This window comes from Anomaloglossus baeobatrachus, chromosome 6 (assembly GCF_048569485.1).
Source record: "Anomaloglossus baeobatrachus isolate aAnoBae1 chromosome 6, aAnoBae1.hap1, whole genome shotgun sequence".
Taxonomy (NCBI): Eukaryota; Metazoa; Chordata; class Amphibia; order Anura; family Aromobatidae; genus Anomaloglossus; species Anomaloglossus baeobatrachus.
The window spans coordinates 534,435,350-534,461,156 of record NC_134358.1 but is presented as its reverse complement, the minus strand read 5'-3'; the positions used below and the strand labels follow the sequence as shown (position 1 = coordinate 534,461,156).

General features: G+C 45.8%; 1 protein-coding gene across 2 annotated transcripts in view; it reads right to left on the bottom strand.

Moving 5' to 3' along the window:
- LOC142243542 (LIM zinc-binding domain-containing Nebulette) overlaps nucleotides 1–25,807 on the bottom strand; it is a 321,524-nt gene that overhangs the window by 186,649 nt on the left and 109,068 nt on the right. For both annotated transcript variants that reach the window (XM_075315580.1, XM_075315581.1), the window contains exon 3: nucleotides 5,849–5,933. In XM_075315580.1, coding sequence (XP_075171695.1) covers nucleotides 5,849–5,933 — 85 coding nt within the window. The remainder of the gene's footprint in view (nucleotides 1–5,848; nucleotides 5,934–25,807) is intronic.

The window sequence follows — 25,807 nt, the reverse complement described above, 5'->3', positions numbered from 1 at the left end:
GGAGACCAATCATAAGCAAGCAGCCACACCTAAGGAAAGAAGAACATACCTCCACTATAGCTTAGAGCAGGTTTCTCAGAGTGTGAGATGTAATAATACAGTTCTGATCTCCTGGTCTAACCTCCTGCATGAGTCAGTAGGAGTGAAGGGGCAGTGAAACTAAATTTATTGTGTCCCATTACAAACCCTTCTATGTATCCTTCTATCCCTCAACCTTGCCACATCACACCCGATTCTCACTTGCTGTGATATTCACATCAGAGCTCTATTGCGCTAACTGGCCTCAAATGTCAGCCAGCCGTGCACGGATTGCAAATTTCTTTCAAAACCAAATCCTGCAGATGATTAAGTGCTATAATATAATACAGTCTGTAACTCGGGAATAGTACTAGATGCATACAGTTGTTCAACCTTTTGATGAAATAATTCTATATATAATTTTGGAAAATGGCATTGAAAAGATGGACAATCCGGAGTATTTCATAGCTTTGGTGATTTGTCTTTAATTAATGAAGTAGTCATATATTTTTTAACCAAATAATACTATATAGTAATTTGTGCCACCATGAATATGAAAAAGAATCATTGCAGGAGGCAAATTTCATCCTGGGATAAGCTGTGCTCTGATGAGGATCATGTGAAGCAGTAAGTGCGATGTGTATGCACGCTGAATATTTAATACAACTAAATATATGGTATACGTGGCAGGCGTAGTACTGCCGTGATGAATGAGAGTCATTGATAATGTCAAACATAAGCTGTTTTCCTTCCAAGGAATAATACATAGCACTTCAAAACATATGTGCCGTATTATGTCACTATAATGAAGAGATATGGCAGATTTAAAGGAAGTCTTCAATGATTTTATAGCAATGGCCCAGGGAGGCGATCTAACCTCCGGGAACCCAGCTGATCAGCAGAAGAGAGGAGATGTAGTGATGCAATCCCATCACTGAAGTGCCTGGCACAGCAACTCTGTCATGGATCCTCTCCAAGGCTCGAACAAGTAATTTCTGGTTGTTGATCGGTTTCCCTCTTGGTTGGACCACAGCCTGTGTTATGTCGGTCCAACTGCTGAAGGATATCTTGTCTATCTTTCTTATTCTCTGCCTTCCTATTTCCCTTCTATTTAGGTGTGTGCACTTTCTCGCTTGATTTGCCCAATCACATTTTGGTAGGGGCTATTTATACTCATTACTCACATGCCTCAGTATTTGGATAGATGGTTATCTGGAATCCCAGCTCCTTGGTTAAGATGTTTTTACTGAGACATTGCTATTCCCTGCAGTTTGTTTGTGTGAATCCCTTTGCAGTTACCTCCTATTTTGTTTCATTTAGGTTTGGGAGGGTTTGCATGTATTCTGTTATTCTTTTTGGTTTCTTGTATTCCATCATTCCTGTATGACTGTGTTTGTACATTCCTATTCATGTGTCTCAACTTCTGGGACCTGTGTGGATTACTGGTTTTACATCTTCCCTGATTTGTCCATCTGTCACAGTTGTCACAGCCATCTCCGTGTTTTTGGAGAGTAGTGGCAGCTTGAGGACTGCAGCCCCTTATCTCTATCTGGAACTCTGCATTTAAATGTTGTTTTGTTTCCTTTGGTTCTGATGTAGTTAAAGTCAGTTTGTCCTGTAGTTAAGGTCAGCTGCGCCTGCTTTTTAGCCACACCCCCTTGTGTTTAAATAGCTAGGTCTCCCAGCAAGCTTTGCTGACTATACAAAGACATTTGTATGCAAGTCATCTTGGTGGAAGGAGCTGCTGTGGATTCTCCTGAAGTCGTATCCTCTCTGTTTTGGTTGTTTATTTCCTGTTTGTCTTCCCTAACCTGTTGTCTCTTTAGTGCAGTGGTGGGTCTAGTGAACCTCACCTGCCTTTCACTAGCCAGGGCATCTATAGAGTTTTCCAGGGACTCAGGTTGCTGCTCGGCAACAATTGCGGAGACTATATAGAGGCTGGCTAGGAGAGTAGGGACAGCTACAGGTGAGGATAGGATGTGTCAATCTACCCTTTCACTAGTCCCAGGGCCCACCATTGTTATTATTTCCCCAGTGTCCCCCTTGTCTGTGGTGTTTTTGAGTTGTGTTTTTTGTTGTGCAGCAGTCTTTAGTTAGTCTGAACGCACTCGCCACACTTGTTGCATGACACCATCCCCGTGAAAGTGTTATGGTTCAGGCGTAACAAACACATGTGGCTATGTCAAGTACTGCACCTCAATTCATTTTTAGAGATCATTTTTCAAACAAATCTTATCAGAAACTGCAAAAAAAACTCCCTGAAAACTAAAACAGATTTACTATTCAACAAGACTGACGATCTCTCTGTTTGTCAGGGGCTGCTTCATTGATTGTCAATGGGTCCTTTTTTTAATGGAAAAAAAATGTTTTGCACAGAGCAGTTTTTTTCTGTTCCAAAAAAACAAACACCAAAAGGACCCCATAATAATCAATAACGGGGTGGGGGGCTGCTCTACTTCCGTTTGCATTTTACTGATGCAACAAATCATTTATTTTATTTGTCTGTTCCTTAAACAGAGAAAAGACAAATGAAATATCCAAAAGGACACGTGAAGGGAGCCTTATAATTGTTACTTTAAAATAGATACTTTTATATAAACTTTTACATTTCTCTGTCTGCCGGGAGTGTTCTAAATAATTTCTGGACCTTCTGATGTATTTTTGCCTTCCTGACGAATATAAATGTCTTTAGGGAAGAGATCAGGACTTTTCAAACTTTGCTTAATAGTGCACATAATATTTTATAAAATATATGCTGTCACCAGAAAGGAAGGGTGGCATTTCCTTTTCTATTTTTGCAGTTTAAGGGCGAGTCTGAATGACTTCATCCCTGCACCAATGAACCATAACGTGAGAGTGGACTTCTGCCATCACTCAATAAAGCTTCATGTAAAAGCTAGGTACAGAGATTTCAAATACCATCCGACCCATACAGAACACCTGTGGATGGATTTTATTTGTTTCTGTGGAAGGCATACAGAAGCAAAACTTCTGCAGTGGTTTTCCCACAATTGACGCTTATCTTCTATCCAGAGGATAGGGGATAAGTAGGGATGAATGGTTCGATTTGCGGAACTTAAGCCCGCTTTACACGCTGCAATGTATCTTACAATGTGTCGGCGGGGTCACGTTGTAAGTGACGCACATCCGGCATCGTAAGTTACATTACAGTGTGTGACAGCTACGTGCGATTGCGATTGAACGTTAAAACGTTCATCGCATACACATTGTACCTTTCTCTAGAATTGCACGTCAAATTGTTCATCGTACCCGGTGTAGCACACATTGCAGTGTGTGACACCCCGGGAACGATGAACAGATCTTACCTACGTCCTGCGGCTCCCAGCCCACAATGCGGACGGAAGGAGGTGGGCGGGATGTTTACGTCCTGCTCAGCTCCGCCCCTCCGATTCTATTGGCCGGCTGCCGCGGGACATCGATGTGACGCCGAACGTCCCTCCCACTCCAGGAAGTGGACGTTCGCCGCCCACATCGAGCTCGTATGGAAGGTAAGTATGTGTGACAAATTGAACAAATTGAACGTGCCACACTTACGATGGGGGCGTTGCAAATCGCATACAATATTGTATGCGAAATTGCAACGTGTAAAGCAGGCTTTAGATCCAGCATCTGTGAAGCCCTGTGCCTGGATCGTCACAAATAATAGCTGCATGTGTATTTCAATCTGTACAACATGTATTGCCAACTTTAATGAGATTTGGTTTTCTCTGCTGTTCACTACATACAAACACACATTTGCCTTCACTCCCTTACTGGGGCTGTTCACTTGAGATAATAACATAGCTTGAGTGTGAGCCCTAGAAGGATAAAGGGGAGGAGCTAAATTCAGATAGTTGGAGTTGAAGTTGACGCGAGGTGAAAAGAGGAGTGTAATATGGAGACAGTGCTGTCCTGACGTAACTGCTACAAATCGGCAGGGTATCAGTCCCTAGGCCACCTGAACTTTCAAGGTCAGTGGCAAACTAAATGACTGCTATTAGCCTTTTTATAAGGAGCAGTGAAATGCTTGGGAGCACAGTGATACATTTGAGTCTGGAAACTTCTAGAGAAAATAGTGAGTTTTCCCTCAGGATTCAAGTCGCCGGCTCGCCGAATGGGATTAAAGATCCAGAGTTCTCTTGTCTTGAAAATTCCAGGACTTCAAGACACCTATTCCAAGGTAGGGAAGTAGTGGCAGGAGGAATACACTACCACCAGAGAGCAGAGAAGCCAAACTCTCACTGGGGCTGGTCAGACCACCATCATTGTGAATGCTGTAAGGAATGTTCTCCAGAGCATCAGTAAAAGGTAAAAGCTCCTTGTCCTGTCTCCGGCTGATTATTCCTTGCTGCGCCATCCCTACCTCAACATCCCCAGGAACCAGCTCTAGTTGGGGGGGATGAGGGGAGAACCCTCTGGCACTGCACATCACCACCTAACTCCTGGGGACCTTCAGCAGTGCCCGGCCACACCAAAGCCGGACATCCCAAATGGCGTCACAAATTCTTTATTTGTTTATTTATTTTATTTTTCTCTTTCTCTTTTTAATTTTATTTTTAACCCCTGTTACAAAAGCCTGTCGCTTGCACCCGATACGGCCTCATCGCCACTCAGACCCACCACGGTGACATCAGAGGTGTGCCGAGGCCAAGGTCAATGGTACATGGTCTCTAGGCGGGAGTCCCACAAATTGATCCGCTCATCTCAAGTGATAAGTGATCAACTGTTGGGGGCTCCACAGCTAAGATCCCCATTGATCATTACATTGGGGGTCCCAATTCCCCTATGTTAGTAAGGAACAAAGGTCAAGAATATAGTCTTCCATTCCATTTAACAACTATGGGACTGCCAAAAACAATGGTCTCACCGTGAGAAGAAATGGGGAGCTCAGGACCTACCTCCATTCTAGTTAGTTGATATTCTTTTTATAGGACTTGTCCCATCTTGGCACCCAGAGAGTTGATCACTTTCTGATTGGTGGGGATCTGACCAATGGAACTCTGATTGGTCTTGAGAACTTGACTGTGAAGTGCCCCTTTAAAGTGAAGTGGTGGATGTGCACGCACGCTAGTGCCCCATTTATTTTCAATGAGACCGCCAGTGCTAACCTAGTACCACTCTGAACTATCTTGGGAAGTCCCACATATAATGACGTAGCAACCCACATGCGAGGCCATCATTTAGCCCAATGGAGCATTTCAGAGCCTACTTCCTGAGTTGGAGTTATAAGAAAACTTGGCCCTCAAATGGTGCCCCCCCCCACTTTTCTGATTCCTGCAGTGGATGCCACAGTCTTCTTCAGCGCTGCTTCCGGGACACCTGTATTTCCCAAGCAATCTGCCCACTGAGGAAGCTCAGGATGGGAGCGAAACGTTTGTGTAATATTTGGATTGCCCTATGAAAAAAATACTTTTAGTATCCTAACTAAAGATCAATAAAACATAACTTTTATTTCATAAGTTAAAGGCTATCATTAAAATGACAGACAAAAAGGGATAGGATGTAATAATATCAATTCCTCATATAATACTGATTATCAGATTCCCAAGTATTTCAATCTAGAGTCACTTCCTATTCCTATACTTGCTAGTTAATATTCCCAGCTATTAGCCTGCCTGACATGTTTCGCCATAACTAGCTTCATCAGGGACTTAGGCTATAAGGACCCTGTAACCTATGGCTAGGTACCAGAATTGAATTTGGGCCTAGGATTTGCCATGTGTTGACCTGATATCATAGAAGTAAGAGAACAGCCGTCTTAAGATATTGTAGGTGACTCTTTCAAGGTGCTCTTTCTTTTCGAGGGTGAGGACTGTGTATATTCAGTTACCTGACTCTGAATTTCACTCTGTTGTTTCAGTCGAAGGTTTTCTGGAGTATCTGCCACTGTGGTAAAGGACTGTTTCGGATAGTGTCTATAAAAAAATAAAAAATAAAATGGTCAATGATATATCACATATGATCACACACTTCAAAGACAGAAGAAAGGTCAGATTCTGATAAGAATTTGGCTGCAGGTTCCCTTTAATAAGTGAACGCTATAAACCTTCCATTATCATTCTCCAAGTTATACACAGAATCTGTATGCCGTCCTGCAATTTACATGAATTTTCAGGCTGTCAGACAATGTTCTTCTAGGAATCTCATATGCAATGACTAATTTCCCCCTCTGAGTGATGCGCTCTGTATAATCTGGTTACTCATACCATCGTATGCAGAAGCCATAATTATCAATAGGATGCGCTATATGAACCTTGTATTATTAAGTGCCTCGCTGAAAGAAATCATTTTTTGATGTTGGAAAAATGTAATATTGATACTTGACCTAAAATGTCACCTCTGCAAACTAACAATTTGTTTTAAACTTAGTGGCACATAAGTCGTAACCCAAAACTAAGCCCTAGCAGGAATTTTCGGCCTTTTAGGAGTAAAGGGTGCTGTACACGAGACGATATATCGTGTGATATGTCGTCGGGGTCACGGTTTTCGTGACGCACATCCGGCATAGCGCACGACGTCGTCTCGTGTGACACTTCCGAGCGACACAGTATCGCTCACAAATCGTGAGTCGTGTACTCGTTAACTTTCCTAATATCGTTTATTTTTAATGGCGCTGGTTGTTCATTGTTTCCGTGGCAGCACACGTTGCTCCGTGTGACACCACGGGAACGATGAACACAGCGTATCTGCGTCTCACGGCACCCGCCAGCTAAATGGAAGGAAGGAGGTGGGCGGGATGTTTACATCCCGCTCATCTCCGCCCCTCCGCTTCTATTGGCCGGCTGACGTGTGACGTCACTGTGACGCCGAACGTCCCTCCCACTTCAGGACGTGGACGTTCGTCGCCCACAGCGAGGTCGTCCGCAAGGTAAGTGCGTGTGACGGGGGTTAAACGAGTTTGTGCGCCACGGTCAGCGATTTGCCCGTGACGCAAAAACGACTGGGGCGGGTATGATCGCTCGTGCTATCGCACGATAGATCGACTCGTGTAAAGCAGGCTTAAGGCTTAAATATAAGCCCTATCCCGAAAATTAGCCCTAGTTGTGGTTCAATAATGAAGTGTCCATGCAGATAAAAAAGTTAAAGATACTACAGAACATTTTATTATAGAAAGAAGAAAGAAGAGAGAAGACCCTGCAATCATACTCACGAGACACTAAATGGGAGGACCTGCAATGGAACGCACACCCACACACACACATCCGGTGAAATCGTACTGCTTCGGGGACCTGGGATGGCTGGAAGCTATATGGTATTACCGGATGGTGTGTGTGTGTGTGTGTGTGTGTGTGTGTATGTGTATGTATGTGCTATCTGATCTGATCTGAGTGTGTGTGTGTGTGTGTGTGTGTATGTGTATGTATGTGCGATCTGATCTGATGTGTGTGTGTATATGTGTGTGTGTGATCTGATCTGATGTGTGTGTGTGTGTGTGTGTGTATGTATGTGCGATCTGATCTGATGTGTGTGTGTGTATATGTGTGTGTGTGATCTGATGTGTGTGTGCTATCTGACCTGATATGTATATGTATGTGCGATCTGATCTGATGTGTGTGTGTGGCGCCCCTGATGCTTCAGTTCCCAGAGGGTACTGCACCTCAGCTGAGGTGCGGTATTCATCCTGGGTACAGAGGAGGTCATTGCTGGTAAACACCACAATCCATACAACACAGTCAGTTGCCCTCCCACTGGGACTAGGTTAGGGTAAAGTGCTGGGGGCTGGCTATCACGAGGTATGGGACATCCTGCCCACTAGTTCAGTAACCCGACACACACACACACACACACACACACACAGAAGGAGACAGGAGGAGGAACTCAACGGACACAGATTGGAAGAGCACTCAGAAAAGCCAGGGACCCGTGGTCTGGAGCTGGAGCGCTCGACCTGGGTTCCCAGATAGAAAGGGGGATCCCAGGGCTCACGGCGAGTGTGACAGGTACCCATGACCTGTTCCACTAGCCAGACGCTGGGGTGGAGGGACACCCAAAAGGAAGGACACACAGGGAGAAGCACCAGCCTTGGCCTCCGAACTATCTGGGATCGGCTGGATCCCATGACAGCGGAGTCCAGCACTCCAGAGACGGTGACACTTCAGTGAGTAAAGAACTTTGAATGCAACCCCTGTGTCGTCCAATCCTTCCCGCGCCCTATCCTTGCTTTAGCTGCACGACAGCATCAATACTACTACTCCCATCATCCCTGTGGCCTGAGCTCTGCTGTAACGCCTGCCTGGATGTACAGACTCAGACAGGCTGTAATGGACAGGCTAGAGAGAAGCCACTCATCAAGCAGGACCCCCAGAACCCTGAAACCCTTTAACCCATATACAGGGATTTGGAATTACACAGGGCCCTGGAGATCACTACCTGTCGAAGGCAGCAGTCCGAGAGAGTAGTCGTCAGGCAGGGTCAAACCAGGAATTGTAGAACAGGGACAGAATCGGCAGGCAAGGACGTATTCAGAAAACAAACAGTGGTCAAATCCGGATCGGGCAGCGAGGTACATAAACAGCAGGCAGGAGGGTAGTCAGAAAACAAGCAGAGATCAGTACACAGGAATCACTATACAAATAACACAGGGACCAGGACTAGAACTATCTCTGGCAGTGGTCAGATGACAGGAGGGGTAATAAAAAGGGTGTGGTGTCTTCCCATTGGCTGCAGGTGAATGATGGCAACTTCAGCTGGAAGACACACGCCACCTACAGTCAGCCAGTGGTACTGCAGGTGCCAGGGAAACCCAGCCTAGTGGATCAGCGGATCCTGCGCTCAGCAGAGCCATGGGCACCGATTCCTCTCCCATCACCAGCACTATCCATGGCGGGAACACGGCGTAGCCTGGTGATCAGAGCAGAAGTCGAAGGAGCAGACTCCGGTGGGGACATGACATCTGCCTGTGGAGAGCTGCACCAACCGAGCTGCGCTACCATCTGCCCCAGAGGATACCTCCCGCAGCGGTGGCTTCTATATTAGCCGCAAACCACAGGTGGCGTCACAAATACAAACTCTTCTCCCTTGTAAATAACCCCTCCATCTTTATTGACACCGCCGGGGTCACAGAACCGGGCCTGGCAGCTGTGACATCCCACCCACCCCTACACCGGCCCAGTGACGAGTAACCCCCCAGACCCCGTGGGCGCGTCATGTGTGTATGTGCGATCTGATCTGATGTGTGTGTGTGAGTGCTGTCCGGAAGCAGGGGCGGACCACTATGGAGCGACATAGATGTCCGGGGTCTGGTAAGAAGGATGCTCCTGGGGGAGTTTCTGCCAATTTTGGAGGGATAAACTTACCCCTAAATCGTGTTTCCCTAGGAATAAGCCCTACCCTGAAAATAAGACCTAGCGCATTTTTCAGGGCAAAAAATTAAAAAAAAAAATCAAAAAGATTTAAATGTGACATCGTGTGAGATCTGCTTTAACTATAATATTTGATACAAATATGGCATTACGGTAGACACAATATGATAGATACAGTCCTTTCTTACTATTATAATACTGCTATACAATAACTGAAAATCATTGTCAATGTGACTGTGACGCCCCTGGACTATCAGGTTGTCACAGGGTACTGCGCAAACTGCCCTTCTGTGCAGTATTCCAAGTCCTAGAGAAGCTGTCTAGGTTGCAGACGGTGGTCTGGGCCTAGAGGAGTCGGACCCCCGGTCGCAGAGGGTTGTGGCAAGGTGCCTGGGCCTGTCGAGGAGGACAGCCGGCAGCCTAGCATTATCACCGGTCTGGGACCGAAGGCACAACCGGGGTACTCTCAACGGCAGCGGCAGTACTCCCCAAATTACCGTACACCACGGATGGCTGGCGTCACGAACTATATATCTCAACTCCCTTGTAAATACCCCCTTCATTTGAGTTGCCCCCAGGTCCGGAGACCCTCGAGCCACAACGAATCCGGATCCCAGCAGCTCGGCTGCTTCCACGGGGGTGGCACATCACTGTTGAAAACAGTCCTATTTGTACTCAGATAATAGCACCATCCAGTGTCAAATAAATATTGCTATAATACAGCATCCAATACAACCATAAATCAGTAAAAACATTAAGGCAGTGTGTAAATAATGCAGCCTTACAGTGCCCAGACTACATGTAATATATTGGATAATTAATACCACCTAACCATGCCCAAGTAATATCACCGCATGTTACCTAAATGCTTTGAGGCAGTGTATAAAAAGTCAACATCATGTCAACATGTTATAAGTATGAGTGTGCTGTCCAGAAGAGCTTACATTCTAAAAGCGGACTGTGACATATGGGAGATCTTCAGACATATGCTATCTGATGTCTGGGACTAGGTCCAAGCCGCATGATACCAGGAGGGGATATTTTGTTTTTATTCTGCGTGTTTTCATGACACAGATGGCCAGATATTGCATCTGATGAGAAGTGACAGCCCCAGCTGATCTACTGTGTCTTTGCCGAGTATAACCACATCATGCACTGCGGTCTGCTCCATAGCTGCAAGGTAGGGTACGAGCAAAGGCATCCTGCTCTAATTTGTCAGTGACACTAGGGATAAAGGAGGGGTGCAGTCATTTAGGAACACCAGTAACTATTATCTGGAATGTATAATCCTTCTGCTTCAATATATTTTACTGTGTGAGACACTCAATACTGGCTAGCTTGTAATTGCTTGGAAAATACATGTGGGGGGAAGGGAGAGAGAGCGAGGGCCCTGCTGACCATAAGAGCCTACACTCTACAGGAGAGAGAGCGAGGGCCCTGCTGATGATGATAAGAACCTACACTCTACAGGAGAGAGAGCGAGGACCCTACTGACCATAAGAGCTTACACTCTACAGGAGAGAGAGAAAACAAGGGCCCTGCTGACCATAAGAGCTTACCGTCTACAGGAGAGAGAGAGCAAGGGCCCTGCTGACCATAAGAGCTTACACTCTACAGGACAGAGAGATTGAGCGCCCTGCTGACCATAAGAGCTTACACTCTACAGGAGAGAGAGAGAGTGGACCCTACTGACCATAAGAGCTTCCCGTCTACAGGAGAGAGAGAGCAAGGGCCCTGCTGACCATAAGAGCCTACATTCTACAGGAGAGAGAGCAAGGGCCCTGCTGACCATAAGAGCCTACATTCTACAGGAGAAAGAGCGAGGGCCCTGCTGATGATGATAAGAACCTACACTCTACAGGAGAGAGAAAGCGAAGGCCCCGCTGACCATAAGAGCTTACACTCTACAGGAGAGAGAGAAAACAAGGGCCCTGCTGACCATAGGAGCTTACCGTCTACAGGAGAGAGAGAGCAAGGACCCTGCTGACCATAAGAGCTTACACTCTATAGGAGAGAGAGCAAGGGCCCTGCTGACCATAAGAGCCTACACTCTACAGGAGAGAGAGTGAGGGCCCTGCTGATGATGATAAGAACCTACACTCTACAGGAGAGAGAGCGAGGACCCTACTGACCATAAGAGCTTACACTCTACAGGAGAGAGAGAAAACAAGGGCTCTGCTGACCATAAGAGCTTACCGTCTACAGGAGAGAGAGAGAGATTGAGCGCCCTGCTGACCATAAGAGCTTACACTCTATAGGAGAGAGAGCGAGGACCCTACTGACCATAAGAGCTTACACTCTACAGGAGAGAGAGAAAACAAGGGCCCTGCTGACCATAAGAGCTTACCGTCTACAGGAGAGAGAGAGCAAGGGCCCTGCTGACTATAAGAGCTTACACTCTACAGGACAGAGAGATTGAGCGCCCTGCTGACCATAAGAGCTTACACTCTACAGGAGAGAGAGAGAGTGGCCCTACTGACCATAAGAGCTTCCCGTCTACAGGAGAGAGAGAGCAAGGGCCCTGCTGACCATAAGAGCCTACATTCTACAGGAGAAAGAGCGAGGGCCCTGCTGATGATGATAAGAACCTACACTCTACAGGAGAGAGAAAGCGAGGGCCCTGCTGACCATAAGAGCTTACACTCTACAGGAGAGAGAGAAAACAAGGGCCCTGCTGACCATAGGAGCTTACCGTCTACAGGAGAGAGAGAGCAAGGGCCCTGCTGACCATAAGAGCTTACACTCTATAGGAGAGAGAGCAAGGGCCCTGCTGACCATAAGAGCCTTCCCCCCAAAGGAGAGAGAGTGAGGGCCCTGCTGATGATGATAAGAACCTACACTCTACAGAAGAGAGAGCGAGGACCCTACTGACCATAGGAGCTTACACTCTACAGGACAGAGAGATTGAGCGCCCTGCTGACCATAAGAGCTTACACTCTACAGGAGAGAGAGAGAGTGGACCCTACTGACCATAAGATCTTCCCGTCTACAGGAGAGAGAGAGAGTGGACCCTACTGACCATAAGATCTTCCCGTCTACAGGAGAGAGAGAGCAAGGGCTCTGCTGACCATAAGAGCCTACATTCTACAGGAGAAAGAGTGAGGGCCCTGCTGATGATAAGAACCTACACTCTACAGGAGAGAGAAAGCGAGGGCCCCGCTGACCATAAGAGCTTACACTCTACAGGAGAGAGGACCCTGCTGACCATAAGAGCTTACACTCTACAGGAGAGAGAGAAAACAAGGGCCCTGCTGACCATAGGAGCTTACCGTCTACAGGAGAGAGAGCGAGGGCCATGCTGACCATAAGAGCTACACTCTACAGGAGAGAGAGAGAGAGTGGACCCTACTGACCATAAGAGCTTCCCGTCTACAGGAGAGAGAGATTGAGCGCCCTGCTGATCATAAGAGCTTACACTCTATAAGAGAGAGAGCGAGGACCCTACTGACCATAAGAGCTTACACTCTACAGGAGAGAGAGAAAACAAGGGCCCTGCTGACCATAAGAGCTTCCCGTCTACAGGAGAGAGAGAGCGAGGGCCCTGCTGACCATAAGAGCTTACACTCTATAGGAGAGAGAGCGAGGACCCTACTGACCATAAGAGCTTACACACTACAGGAGAGAGAGAAAACAAGGGCCCTGCTGACCATAAGAGCTTACCGTCTACAGGAGAGAGAGAGCAAGGGCCCTGCTGACCATAAGAGCTTACACTCTACAGGAGAGAGAGAGATTGAGCGCCCTGCTGACCATAAGAGCTTACACTCTACAGGAGAGAGAAAGCAAGGGCCCTGCTGACCATAAGAGCCTACATTCTACAGGAGAAAGAGCGAGGGCCCTGCTGATGATGATAAGAACCTACACTCTACAGGAGAGAGAAAGCGAGGGCCCCGCTGACCATAAGAGCTTACACTCTACAGGAGAGAGAGAAAACAAGGGCCCTGCTGACCATAGGAGCTTACCGTCTACAGGAGAGAGAGCGAGGGCCCTGCTGACCATAAGAGCTACACTCTACAGGAGAGAGAGAGATTGAGCGCCCTGCTGACCATAAGAGCTTACACTCTATAGGAGAGAGAGCAAGGGCCCTGCTGACCATAAGAGCCTACACTCTGCAGGAGAGAGAGCGAGGGCCCTGCTGATGATGATAAGAACCTACACTCTATAGGAGAGAGAGCGAGGACCCTACTGACCATAAGAGCTTACACTCTACAGGAGAGAGAGAAAACAAGGGGCCCTGCTGACCATAAGAGCTTCCCGTCTACAGGAGAGAGAGAGCAAGGGCCCTGCTGACCATAAGAGCTTACACTCTACAGGAGAGAGAGAGATTGAGCGCCCTGCTGACCATAAGAGCTTACACTCTATAGGAGAGAGAGCAAGGGCCCTGCTGACCATAAGAGCCTACACTCTATAGGAGAGAGAGCGAGGACCCTACTGACCATAAGAGCTTCCCGTCTACAGGAGAGAGAGAGATTGAGCGCCCTGCTGACCATAAGAGCTTACACTCTATAGGAGAGAGAGCGAGGACCCTACTGACCATAAGAGCTTACACTCTACAGGAGAGAGAGAAAACAAGGGCCCTGCTGACCATAAGAACTTACCGTCTACAGGAGAGAGAGAGCAAGGGCCCTGCTGACCATAAGAGCTTACACACTACAGGAGAGAGAGAGATTGAGCGCCCAGCTGACCATAAGAGCTTACACTCTACAGGAGAGAGAGAGAGTGGACCCTACTGACCATAAGAGCTTCCCGTCTACAGGAGAGAAAGAGCAAGGGCCCTGCTGACCATAAGAGCCTACATTCTACAGGAGAAAGAGCGAGGGCCCTGCTGATGATGATAAGAACCTACACTCTACAGGAGAGAGAAAGCGAGGGCCCCGCTGACCATAAGAGCTTACACTCTACAGGAGAGAGAGAAAACAAGGGCCCTGCTGACCATAGGAGCTTACCGTCTACAGGAGAGAGAGAGCAAGGGCCCTGCTGACCATAAGCGCTTACACTCTACAGGACAGAGAGCGAGGGCCCTGCTGACCATAAGAGCTTACACTCTACAGGAGAGAGAGAGATTGAGCGCCCTGCTGACCATAAGAGCTTACACTCTATAGGAGAGAGAGCAAGGGCCCTGCTGACCATAAGAGCCTACACTCTACAGGAGAGAGAGTGAGGGCCCTGCTGATGATGATAAGAACCTACACTCTACAGGAGAGAGAGCGAGGACCCTACTGACCATAAGAGCTTACACTCTACAGGAGAGAGAGAAAACAAGGGCTCTGCTGACCATAAGAGCTTACCGTCTACAGGAGAGAGAGAGAGATTGAGCTCCCTGCTGACCATAAGAGCTTATACTTTACAGGAGAGAGAGAGAGTGGACCCTACTGACCATAAGAGCTTCCCGTCTACAGGAGAGAGAGAGATTGAGCGCCCTGCTGACCATAAGAGCTTACACTCTATAGGAGAGAGAGCGAGGACCCTACTGACCATAAGAGCTTACACACTACAGGAGAGAGAGAAAACAAGGGCCCTGCTGACCATAAGAGCTTACCGTCTACAGGAGAGAGAGAGCAAGGGCCCTGCTGACCATAAGAGCTTACACTCTACAGGAGAGAGAGAGATTGAGCGCCCTGCTGACCATAAGAGCTTACACTCTACAGGAGAGAGAGAGAGTGGACCCTACTGACCATAAGAGCTTCCCGTCTACAGGAGAGAGAGAGCGAGGGCCCTGCTGACCATAAGAACTTACACACTACAGGAGAGAGAGAGAGATTGAGCGCCCTGCTGACCATAAGAGCTTACACTCTATAGGAGAGAGAGCAAGGGCCCTGCTGACCATAAGAGCCTACACTCTACAGGAGAGAGAGCGAGGGCCCTGCTGATGATGATAAGAACCTGCACTCTACAGGAGAGAGAGCGAGGACCCTACTGACCATAAGAGCTTCCCGTCTACAGGAGAGAGAGAGATTGAGCGCCCTGCTGACCATAAGAGCTTACACTCTATAGGAGAGAGAGCGAGGACCCTACTGACCATAAGAGCTTACACTCTACAGGAGAGAGAGAAAACAAGGGCCCTGCTGACCATAAGAACTTACTGTCTACAGGAGAGAGAGAGCAAGGGCCCTGCTGACCATAAGAGCTTACACACTACAGGAGAGAGAGAGATTGAGCGCCCTGCTGATCATAAGAGCCTACATTCTACAGGAGAAAGAGCGAGGGCCCTGCTGATGATGATAAGAACCTACACTCTACAGGAGAGAGAAAGCGAGGGCCCCGCTGACCATAAGAGCTTACACTCTACAGGAGAGAGAGAAAACAAGGGCCCTGCTGACCATAGGAGCTTACCGTCTACAGGAGAGAGAGAGCAAGGGCCCTGCTGACCATAAGAGCTTACACTCTACAGGAGAGAGAGCGAGGGCCCTGCTGACCATAAGAGCTTACACTCTACAGGAGAGAGAGAGATTGAGCGCCCTGCTGACCATAAGAGCTTACACTCTATAGGAGAGAGAGCAAGGGCCCTGCTGACCATAAGAGCCTACATTCTACAGGAGAAAGAGCGAGGGCCCTGCTTATGATGATAAGAACCTACACTCTACAGGAGAGAGAAAGCGAGGGCCCCGCTGACCATAAGAGCTTACACTCTACAGGAGAGAGAGAAAACAAGGGCCCTACTGACCATAGGAGCTTACCGTCTACAGGAGAGAGAGAGCAAGGGCCCTGCTGACCATAAGAGCTTACACTCTACAGGAGAGAGAGCGAGGGCCCTGCTGACCACAAGAGCTACACTCTACAGGAGAGAGAGAGATTGAGCGCCCTGCTGACCATAAGAGCTTACACTCTATAGGAGAGAGAGCAAGGGCCCTGCTGACCATAAGATCCTACACTCTACAGGAGAGAGAGCGAGGGCCCTGCTGATGATGATAAGAACCTACACTCTATAGGAGAGAGAGCGAGGACCCTACTGACCATAAGAGCTTACACTCTACAGGAGAGAGAGAAAACAAGGGCCCTGCTGACCATAAGAGCTTACACTCTACAGGAGAGAGAGAGATTGAGCGCCCTGCTGACCATAAGAGCTTATACTCTACAGGAGAGAGAGAGAGTGGACCCTACTGACCATAAGAGCTTCCCGTCTACAGGAGAGAGAGAGATTGAACGCCCTGCTGATCATAAGAGCTTACACTCTATAGAAGAGAGAGCGAGGACCCTACTGACCATAAGAGCTTACACTCTACAGGAGAGAGAGAAAACAAGGGCCCTGCTGACCATAAGAGCTTACCGTCTACAGGAGAGAGAGAGCAAGGGCCCTGCTGACCATAAGAGCTTACACTCTACAGGAGAGAGAGAGATTGAGCGCCCTGCTGACCATAAGAGCTTACACTCTACAGGAGAGAGAGAGAGTGGACCCTACTGACCATAAGAGCTTCCCGTCTACAGGAGAGAGAGAGCAAAGGCCCTGCTGACCATAAGAGCCTACATTCTACAGGAGAAAGAGCGAGGGCCCTGATGATGATGATAAGAACCTACACTCTACAGGAGAGAGAGCAAGGGCCCTGCTGACCATAAGAGCTTACACTCTACAGGAGAGAGAAAGCAAGGGCCCCACTGACCATAAGAGCTTACACTCTACAGGAGAGAGGACCCTGCTGACCATAAGAGCTTACACTCTACAGGAGAGAGAGAAAACAAAGGCCCTGCTGACCATAGGAGCTTACCGTCTACAGGAGAGAGAGAGCAAGGGCCCTGCTGACCATAAGAGCTTACACTCTACAGGAGAGAGAGAGTGAGGGCCCTGCTGACCATAAGAGCTTACACTCTACAGTAGAGAAAGAAAGGACCCCGCTGATTATAAAAGCCTACACCCTACTGAAGATAGTACATAAAAGAGAGACAACCCCGCTGACCACAGGAGCTTACACTCTACAGAATAGGGAGAGAGGGAACATCCCTGCCATGAGAGCTTACACTCTACAGAAGAGAGAGAGACAAGACCTCATTGACCATAAGAGCTTACACTCTACAGGTGATAAAGACAGGACACTGCTGACCATAAGAGCTTACACTCTACTGGAGAGAGTACAGAAGAGATGACTCTGCTGACCATAAGAGAGACCATACACCCTGCTGAAGAAAGTACAGAAGAGAGAGAGGACCCCGCTGACCATAAGAGCTTACACTCTACAGAAGAGAGAGAGAGGACCTCTCTGCTATGAGAGCTTACACACTACAGAAGGGAAAGAGGCAGGGTCTCATTGACTATAAGAGCTTACACTCTACAGGAGAGAGAGAGAGAGAGAGAGAGAGAGAAGACCCCACTGACCATAAAATAAAGTCTACATAAGAGAGAGAGAACCTGTCATGGCTCGACCCCAGGCTCAGTCCTCTGGTTGTGTGGCTGGTTTCTCTTTCAGTTAGACCACAGCCTGTTTGTCTATGTCCAACTTCTGATAGTTCTCTTGTCTTTCCTTTCCTTTGGCTTGCCTCCTGTTTTACTTTTATTCAGGTGTTAGGACTTCATTGTTTTGTTTGCCCTATCACATCTTGGGCAGGGCTATTTATACTCACTAAGCACATGCTACTTTATATGCCAATATAGATGGATGTTTGGAGTCCCAACTCTTCAGCTATCTTCCTGATTTATCTGTATTGCTTTTTCCTGAAGTTTGTTTGCGAGTTTCTTCTCATTCTGTTACGTTTAGGATCTGGGAGGTTTGGAAGTATTCCGTTGGTCATTTGGGTTTCTTCCATTTTCTTCCATCTTTACTGTCCGACTGTGTGAATACATTCTTATCCCTGTGTCTCACTCTCATTGTTGTTTTGTGAAACACTTTGTTTATAGTTGAGGGTGCAGTTAAGGACACTCAGGGTCAGCTAATGTTGAGTTGTGGTGCCATAGTTTAACATTAGGGTGCCAACGACCACAGTCAGGCAGGGACATATCAGGGTCAAGTTCAGCATTTTCCTAGTCTGAATAGGGACTTGTGAATTGCAGGTTTTACATCCCTCCTGGTTTGTTCATTCCAGTGTCAGTGGTAGAGCTCAGTCGTAACAGAATCCTGATGACCATAAGAGCTTACATTCTACAGAAGAGAGAAAGAGAGAACCCTGCTGACCATAAGAGCTTACGTTCTACAGAAGAGAGAGAGAGCGAGGACCTCACAGATCCGTTGATCTGTGCTGGCCTGGTACTCTCACAATTGGTATGGAGAAATACCGAGGAAACGGCAAAAAAGGAGAGGAAGGAAGAGGGAAACCCTGTGTCTAGGGGAGGGGGAGATGTGATCAATAATAAAACCATCCATTGGCCCCTGACATCCCTAGATAGGTTCCGCACCAAGTGGGCCCTGACTGACTCTGAACTGGAGTGGGATGAGCTCTAGTCAACCCCACTAAGTCATAAAGAACACACACGGAAATTAACAGGAGAAAGCAAACAAGCAACCTATCTCCAAGATAACTAAAGGGTGCTTTATACGCTGCGATATCGCTAACAATATATCGTCGGGGTCACGTCGTTAGTGACGCACATCCGGCGCTGTTACCGACATCGCAGCGTGTAACACCAAGGAGCGACGATCAACAATTGCAAAATCGTTCAAAACCGTTGATCCTTGACACGTCGCTCCTTTTCATAATGCAGTTGCTGCTGCAGGTACGATGTTGTTCGATGTTCCTGCGGTACCACACATCGCTATGTGTGACACCGCAGGAATGACGAACATCTCCTTACCTGCCTCCACCGGCAATGCGGAAGGAAGGAGGTGGGCAGGATGTTACGTCCCGCTCATCTCCGCCCCTCCGCTTCTATTGGACGGCTGCCGTGTGATGTTGCTGTGACGCCGCACGAACCGTCCCCTTAAAAGGGAGGCGGTTCGCCGGCCAGAGCGACGTTGCAGGGAAGGTAAGTCCGTGTGACGGGTGTAAGCGATGTTGTGCGCCACAGGCAACGATTTGCCCATGTCGCACAACCGACGGGGGCGGGTATGCACGCTAGCGATCTCGCTAGCGAGATCGCAGCGTGTAAAGTGCTCTTTAGGGAGAGCAAGATACAACATTTCTCCAGATGATTACAAGTCGACTGCTTGCAAATAGGACCGTATAGAGACTTAACGCTATCATCAGCAACATATCAGGGAAAATACAGGTATAAAAAGACACAAAAGGTGAGGGATAAAGATTAGCAGCTGAAAGGAAGAGATCTCCAAAGGGTCCTAAAGGGGAAACAGTAAAATCCTAACAGAGAAGACACACAATGCTCTATTTATACCACAGAGGAAAAGATGGAATATTAAGGAGCAGTTTGTGCAGCCAAATACAGCGACCTTCTGTCAGCCATGACACAGCCGTGACAATGATATATGGGTTAACACAATGAATTCAGTGCACTTCACAGCCACTTATTAGGCTGTGTGCTGTTTACTTATAATGAAGGTTTTATCCCCAGAATATTATCACTGTACAGAGTACAGTCCTCGAGCCTGCTTGACCGACCACAACTCCTCCTCTGATAAGCAGCTCAGTATCAATAGACAATGTACACAGAGAACTGGGGTGTGGGTGGGGTTAGCTTTCTAAGCACTGCTACATCTAGGAACTCTGATTGTGTCACAATTGTTGCAACCAATAAACTAAGTGGTACATCACTCTTTTCCTACATAATGCTGCTCTCAGATGGCATAGCAAAAACCTGCTGACAGATTCACTTTAAACTGCATCTATGAAAACAATGATTAAAGAATGTTACATATGTGATGGTATAATGTCTGCGCAAAGATTAATTAATTCTATGACTACATAATCTTTAGCTGTTTTATAACGTTACATATGGGATTTCATACTATCATATACTATGAGAGCATAATCATCATCGGACGCCTCATTTACTGTCCCTCTGCTTTTTTTCTGCATGTTTTCTGCAAGTGTCTGGAGTAAAGTATGCAAAGGCAAACTGCTCCATTTTGTTGCTTTTTTCTGCTGCGTTTTCCTTTTTTATGTATTTTTGGTCCAGCTTTAGGGCAGCGTTTATTTCTAAGAATATCTTCACATGATGTGCATTTAGTGTTGATTTTATGCAAAATTTCTAAACTGAAATCTGCAACTTTTCAGCGTCTAAAATCTGTGTATATTTTCTATACTTATGCATTTTAATATTCTTACTTTGTTGTATAAATGCAACAAAATCGCAGCAAAAGCAAAGCCAGGCTAGCCAGGTTTCCTAAAAACTTAGGGTTCATCTTGAAATGAATGGGAAAAAAAGCATCAAAACTCAAAAGCCAAATTTTGTTGCAGATTCCACACTAAGAAATTATGCAGCATGTGCATGAGATGATGTTAAAACTTATCAACTTTACTGATATTTGAAGATGCTTTGGATTTATGTGCAGAAAACATGCACCTAAAATCTACACCAAGTATTTATTAGTGGAGAAACGTTGCTATTCTGCACTTAAAGGGAATTTGCCTAGTGCAAAAATATTATTTACCTACAGATATAGTGTTAATGTTATTAACCCCTTAAGGATGAAGGCAATTTTGACCTTAAAGGGAAGCTGTCACCAGGTTTTTCCCTTATGAGCTGTGGCCACCACCAGTGAGCTCTTATATACAGCAATCCAGAATACTGTATGTAAGAGCCCAGAAATCTTTATAATACTTACTATCTAGGGGGCGGTCCGGTCCGATGGGTGTCGCTACTCTCGGTGCGGCGCCTACTCCATATTGTGGGATTGCCGTCTTTTTGCCCAGTCCCGTGTGTGTGACGATTCCTGTGACATTCACAGAGAGGCCTCCATTGTGCTCCTGCGCATGCGCACTTTGCTCTGCCCGGATGACAGCAGTTCAAGATTCTGTAATACGCATGCGCAGGCAGTCTGACTTTTTTTCGCGCCCGCTCATTACAGTATTTTGATCATATACCCTTTCAAGAGCCTATTATTTTCAATCATAGCGGTGTGCGCTGACCAGTTACAGTCACTGCTCAGTATACAGTGTGCGGCTACTGTAATCACTCCCTGACCCTTTGATTGACAGCTCGCTTTACACTGTGCTTGTGTCAAAGTGTCGGGAAATAGTTACAGTTGAGAGTGTAAAAAGAGCAGCTCCCTGGAAAATATCAGTTTATTTCCTCCCAGTAGCTGGGCTTTCACTAAGGCGGCCAATGGCATTTTAACACTTTTTCTATTAATCCTATGTCTGCAGGTAAATAGCATTTTTGCACATGACAGGTTCCCTTTAAAAACACAAGGACGATTATGCATGCTTTTGTTCAGGTTTGGGGGGGGAAGAAAAGCATAAAAAAATGCAGCTTTACTGCATGAGTTTTCATCCACTTCAAGTGTGGCACGGCCTGATGTGATCTCGGGAGGATCTGAGATCAGGTCACCTCACATTGTGGATCGAAGATCAGCTTTGGTGTCCTCTCGTAACTTACCCTTAATTGGAGCATATTTCATTCCATCCGGTACTGAAGGGGTTAAGGTTCACTTCTATCCTGCAGTGATATAACAAGTAGTTGTAATCTCAGCTGCAGCCACTCCCTTCTGCTATAAGTATCCACTCCTTCCTATGTTGGCCACTAGCCAGGGTGAATTTAGGGTCAACAAAGGCCTAGGCACGTGTTCAGTGACAGGTAGAAGAACCCGTATAGGGACGTTAGGGAGTGCAGGGATCAGCCTCAGGTCTTAGGAGGTGACCCCCGCTCCCCTCTCCTTAGCGCCAGGGCCCACCGTTGTATCATGTTTCCGGTGTACCCTGTGTGTTGGGGCACTTACCGGGAATCCCTTATACCTAGTAGCACCCCGATGGTCACTGTGTAACACCACTTTGCTTAAACTGTGAAACCCAGCAGATGGTCCACATAGAAATTCCAGGGTTTACACCAAATTCTAAGACATTATAATCAGGATCTGATTCTATACATTCTTATGCAAATTTACTCCACATTTATGGGTTTTAAGCTCTGCGCAGATAAGCATCGTGGCTTCCATTCAGAATGCAGCTGCAGATGCTAAAAGTTATAGCTGTTTAGTCTTGTTGCAATGTTTGGAATGTAAGTGCCAAGATTCAGGTATTTTAAGAAATGAGCCTTGCCACTCAAAAACCACACCCTCGTAAGGACTTCACACGTGAAAAACCAAACAATATCAAACCGGAATAACGTGCAGCCGTATGAAAAACATAGGTGACACCCATAGGAAGCAAGAGTTCACGGATATTCTGTTCTCGCTTTCCCCCATTTGTTCTTGAAAGGGAACTCGCATTTCTAAATATAATTGTATTCGGAGACACTGTAGTAAAACAAAATGTCAACTATTTCAGAAATGAGTAGAAGAAAAGCAGTTCAAAAATAGGCTAAAAATACATCAATTGTTGTTGCAATATATAAATATTTACAACACATAGAGGCATCAGTACAATATGGTGTATAGCCCGCACCGACTGTGCTGATCTTGTTGGTGTGTCGTGTTTTTGTTTTTGATACTTTCTGATATTTGGCTTTGACAAAACATTATTGATCCCTTTATGACCAAAGACGTAACTGGGCGTTCTTGGTCATGTCGGGTAATCACCGGTGGCTCACAGCAGCTACCTGCATATAAACCTCAGCGAATTAGTGGTACTACTCCAATATTTATTTAAAATATAATTTTTATTTTGCATAATATAGACACATAAAACCACATACATAAGTTAAAATCGATTCAAGCAAGATGTACACAAGAGGGGTTAACCTCAGGATAGAACTCAATGTGATCTGGTTACATGCAATATTTATGTATGCAAACTAGATGGAAGAATATATATTGGTCACTATTTGTTTGCATTCATATATAGCAGTAGTAATACCTAGTTCCAGAGTGAGCGCTCACTTCCTATACTAGTAACTAGCCATATGAATTACATCACTTAACCACCGTGGATTATAGCATATAGTAAATTAAAGTTCTAATTTGAACAATGTATGTACTACTAACCAGCGTGAACTGTCCGTCAGTATAGCCCCAAACGTCCCGACGCGCGTTTCACCTTCTTCCTCAGGGCACGTGTAGTGCACCAAATCAATAGCGGGTTTAAATACCGTGGGGAGCAGTACTGGTGGGCGTGAAGTCCATTATGGATGGAACAAGTGAGTACGTCACATACAGTGCTTGAACTGCACAATGCAGTTCAGTACACGCTTGTTCCGTACACGTGGGGATAAATGCATCGTGATTGGCTGTTAAAAATCAAATGGGAGTCTATGGAGCCTGACGTAGTGGCCAAGGGCAGGTACTAACATAACGTCAGAGCGTGATGTCACCTCCCATATTTAGATCGCAGCATGCGATTCAAAGTGTGTGTGCTCTAGCAGGTTCTTTAAAACACACAAATAGACAGCACGTTATCTGTGGGCATATATCTGTCTATCCGCCAAGCTACCTGCATATGTCTGATGATTTGTACAGCAGACATGTGGGGCTAGTAGGCACGGGTGGATCTGCGATCCACCCGTGCCTGTTAACCCCTTAGATCACGCTATCGAAATGTGACAGCGAGATTTAAATGGCCCTGGTCGCCGTTCCCCACTGCTATTGTAAGTCCCGTGACGCGATTAAGGGGAGCCGATGGTTGCCATGGTAGCAAAGGGTCACTGATGACTAAAAAAAAAAACAAGAAAAAAACAGCAATTTCAAATGATAAAAAATTCCAAAACTTTATTTCACATTTTAAAATTCCATGGTTAGGACTCCATTAAAAGGAAAACAGAGGATGCGTTTCAGATCCAAAAGATCCTTACTCATATGAAATATGAGTAAGGATCTTTTGCATCCGAAACGCGTCATCTGTTTTCCTTTTAATGGAGTCCTAACCATGGAATTTTAAAATGTGAAATAAAGTTTTGGAATTTTGTTATCGTTTGGGATTGCTGGATTTTTCTCGGAATTTTTTGGATTGCTTTTTATGGTGACCAGCTGGACTCTGATCCGTGCATCCCCTTCTCTATACCAGGAATTGCATATGGTGGTGGAGTGGCTGATCAGTATCTTTTTGTTTTTTGTCAGCTGATGACTCCTGTCGCTTTCATGACGTATTTCTTGTTAGAGCCGACAGCGTGACGGCTCTCACGGGAAAGAAGCATTTCTGCTGATCAGAGCCATGCAACTCTGATCAACAGAAATGAATGATAGATCAGACTGCTGATCTATAAAGTACCATAGGGGGACTAGTAAAATAAAAAATGTAAAACAAATTAACAAAATGAAAATAAAAAAATACCTAACTGTTCAACTCACCCCCTATTTGCCCCGTTGAAAATAAAACAGTTAAAAAAATAAAAAATATACACATATTTTGTATCGTCGTGTTCAGAAATGCCTGATCTATCAAAATATAAAATCAAATAATCTGATTGGTACATGCCGTGGTGAGAAAAACATTCCAAATGTCAAAAAAATTACATTTTTTTTGGTTGCCGCAAAAATATTTTAAAAGACGATCAAAATGTAGCATCTGCACAAAAATGGTATAGTTAAAAACGTCAGCTCAAGAAGCAAAAAATAAGCATTCACTGAGCACCAGATCCCAAAAAAATGAGAGCGCTATGGATCTCAGAAAATGGCACAAAAAGCGCAATTCTTTTTTTGGGACAAATTCTGAATTTTTTTTAACCCCTTAGATAAAAATAAACCTATACATGATTGGTATCTACGAACGTTTACCGACCAGAGGCATCACACCGACACATCAGTTTTACCATATAGTGAATACAGTGAATAAAATATCCCAAAAACAATTGTGTAATTGCACTTTTTTTGCAATTTCACCACACTTGGAGTTTTTCTCTCGTTTTTCAGTACACTGTATGGTAAAACTAATGGTTTCAATCAAAAGTACAATTTATCCAGCCTAAAACAAGCCCTCATATGGCAAGATTGAGGAAAAATAAAAAAGTTACGAGGAGAGCAAAAAACAAACGAAAAATGGGAAATCGCCCGGTGGTAAAGGGGTTAATACAGTCATGTGCAGATTATATGTTTTAGTGTATTTTCACAGTGGAAATGCCCCAAAACTACTTGTGCATTTTTTACCTGCAGATTTTCTGCATCTAATGTAATTTTGTCGGGAAAATCTGCACAGAAAACTCAGCGTCCCCGTAAGAGAAATTGACGTGTTGAGGATGTGAAAAACGCACAGGTCAGATTACACTGCGTTCAAAATAAGCACATTTCTTTATATAATCTGATTGTTATATATATATAAATTAACATTTATTAGTGTTATTTTGCTGGACTTAGCAGCAAGGGGTTATTTAGTTTGGAAAATACCATTCCGTTCATTAGGCTGACTCATACTTCCTAGCTTCTTATACAACCTATAGTTAGCCTCATATATGTAATACAGCGTGTCCCTGGGAATGAGAGATCCTATAGACAACAATATCAGGTCCACAAAGCAGATATATGTGTGATCATACTCAATTTATTAAATGTTACAAAAACATACATATAAAATTATGACAATAC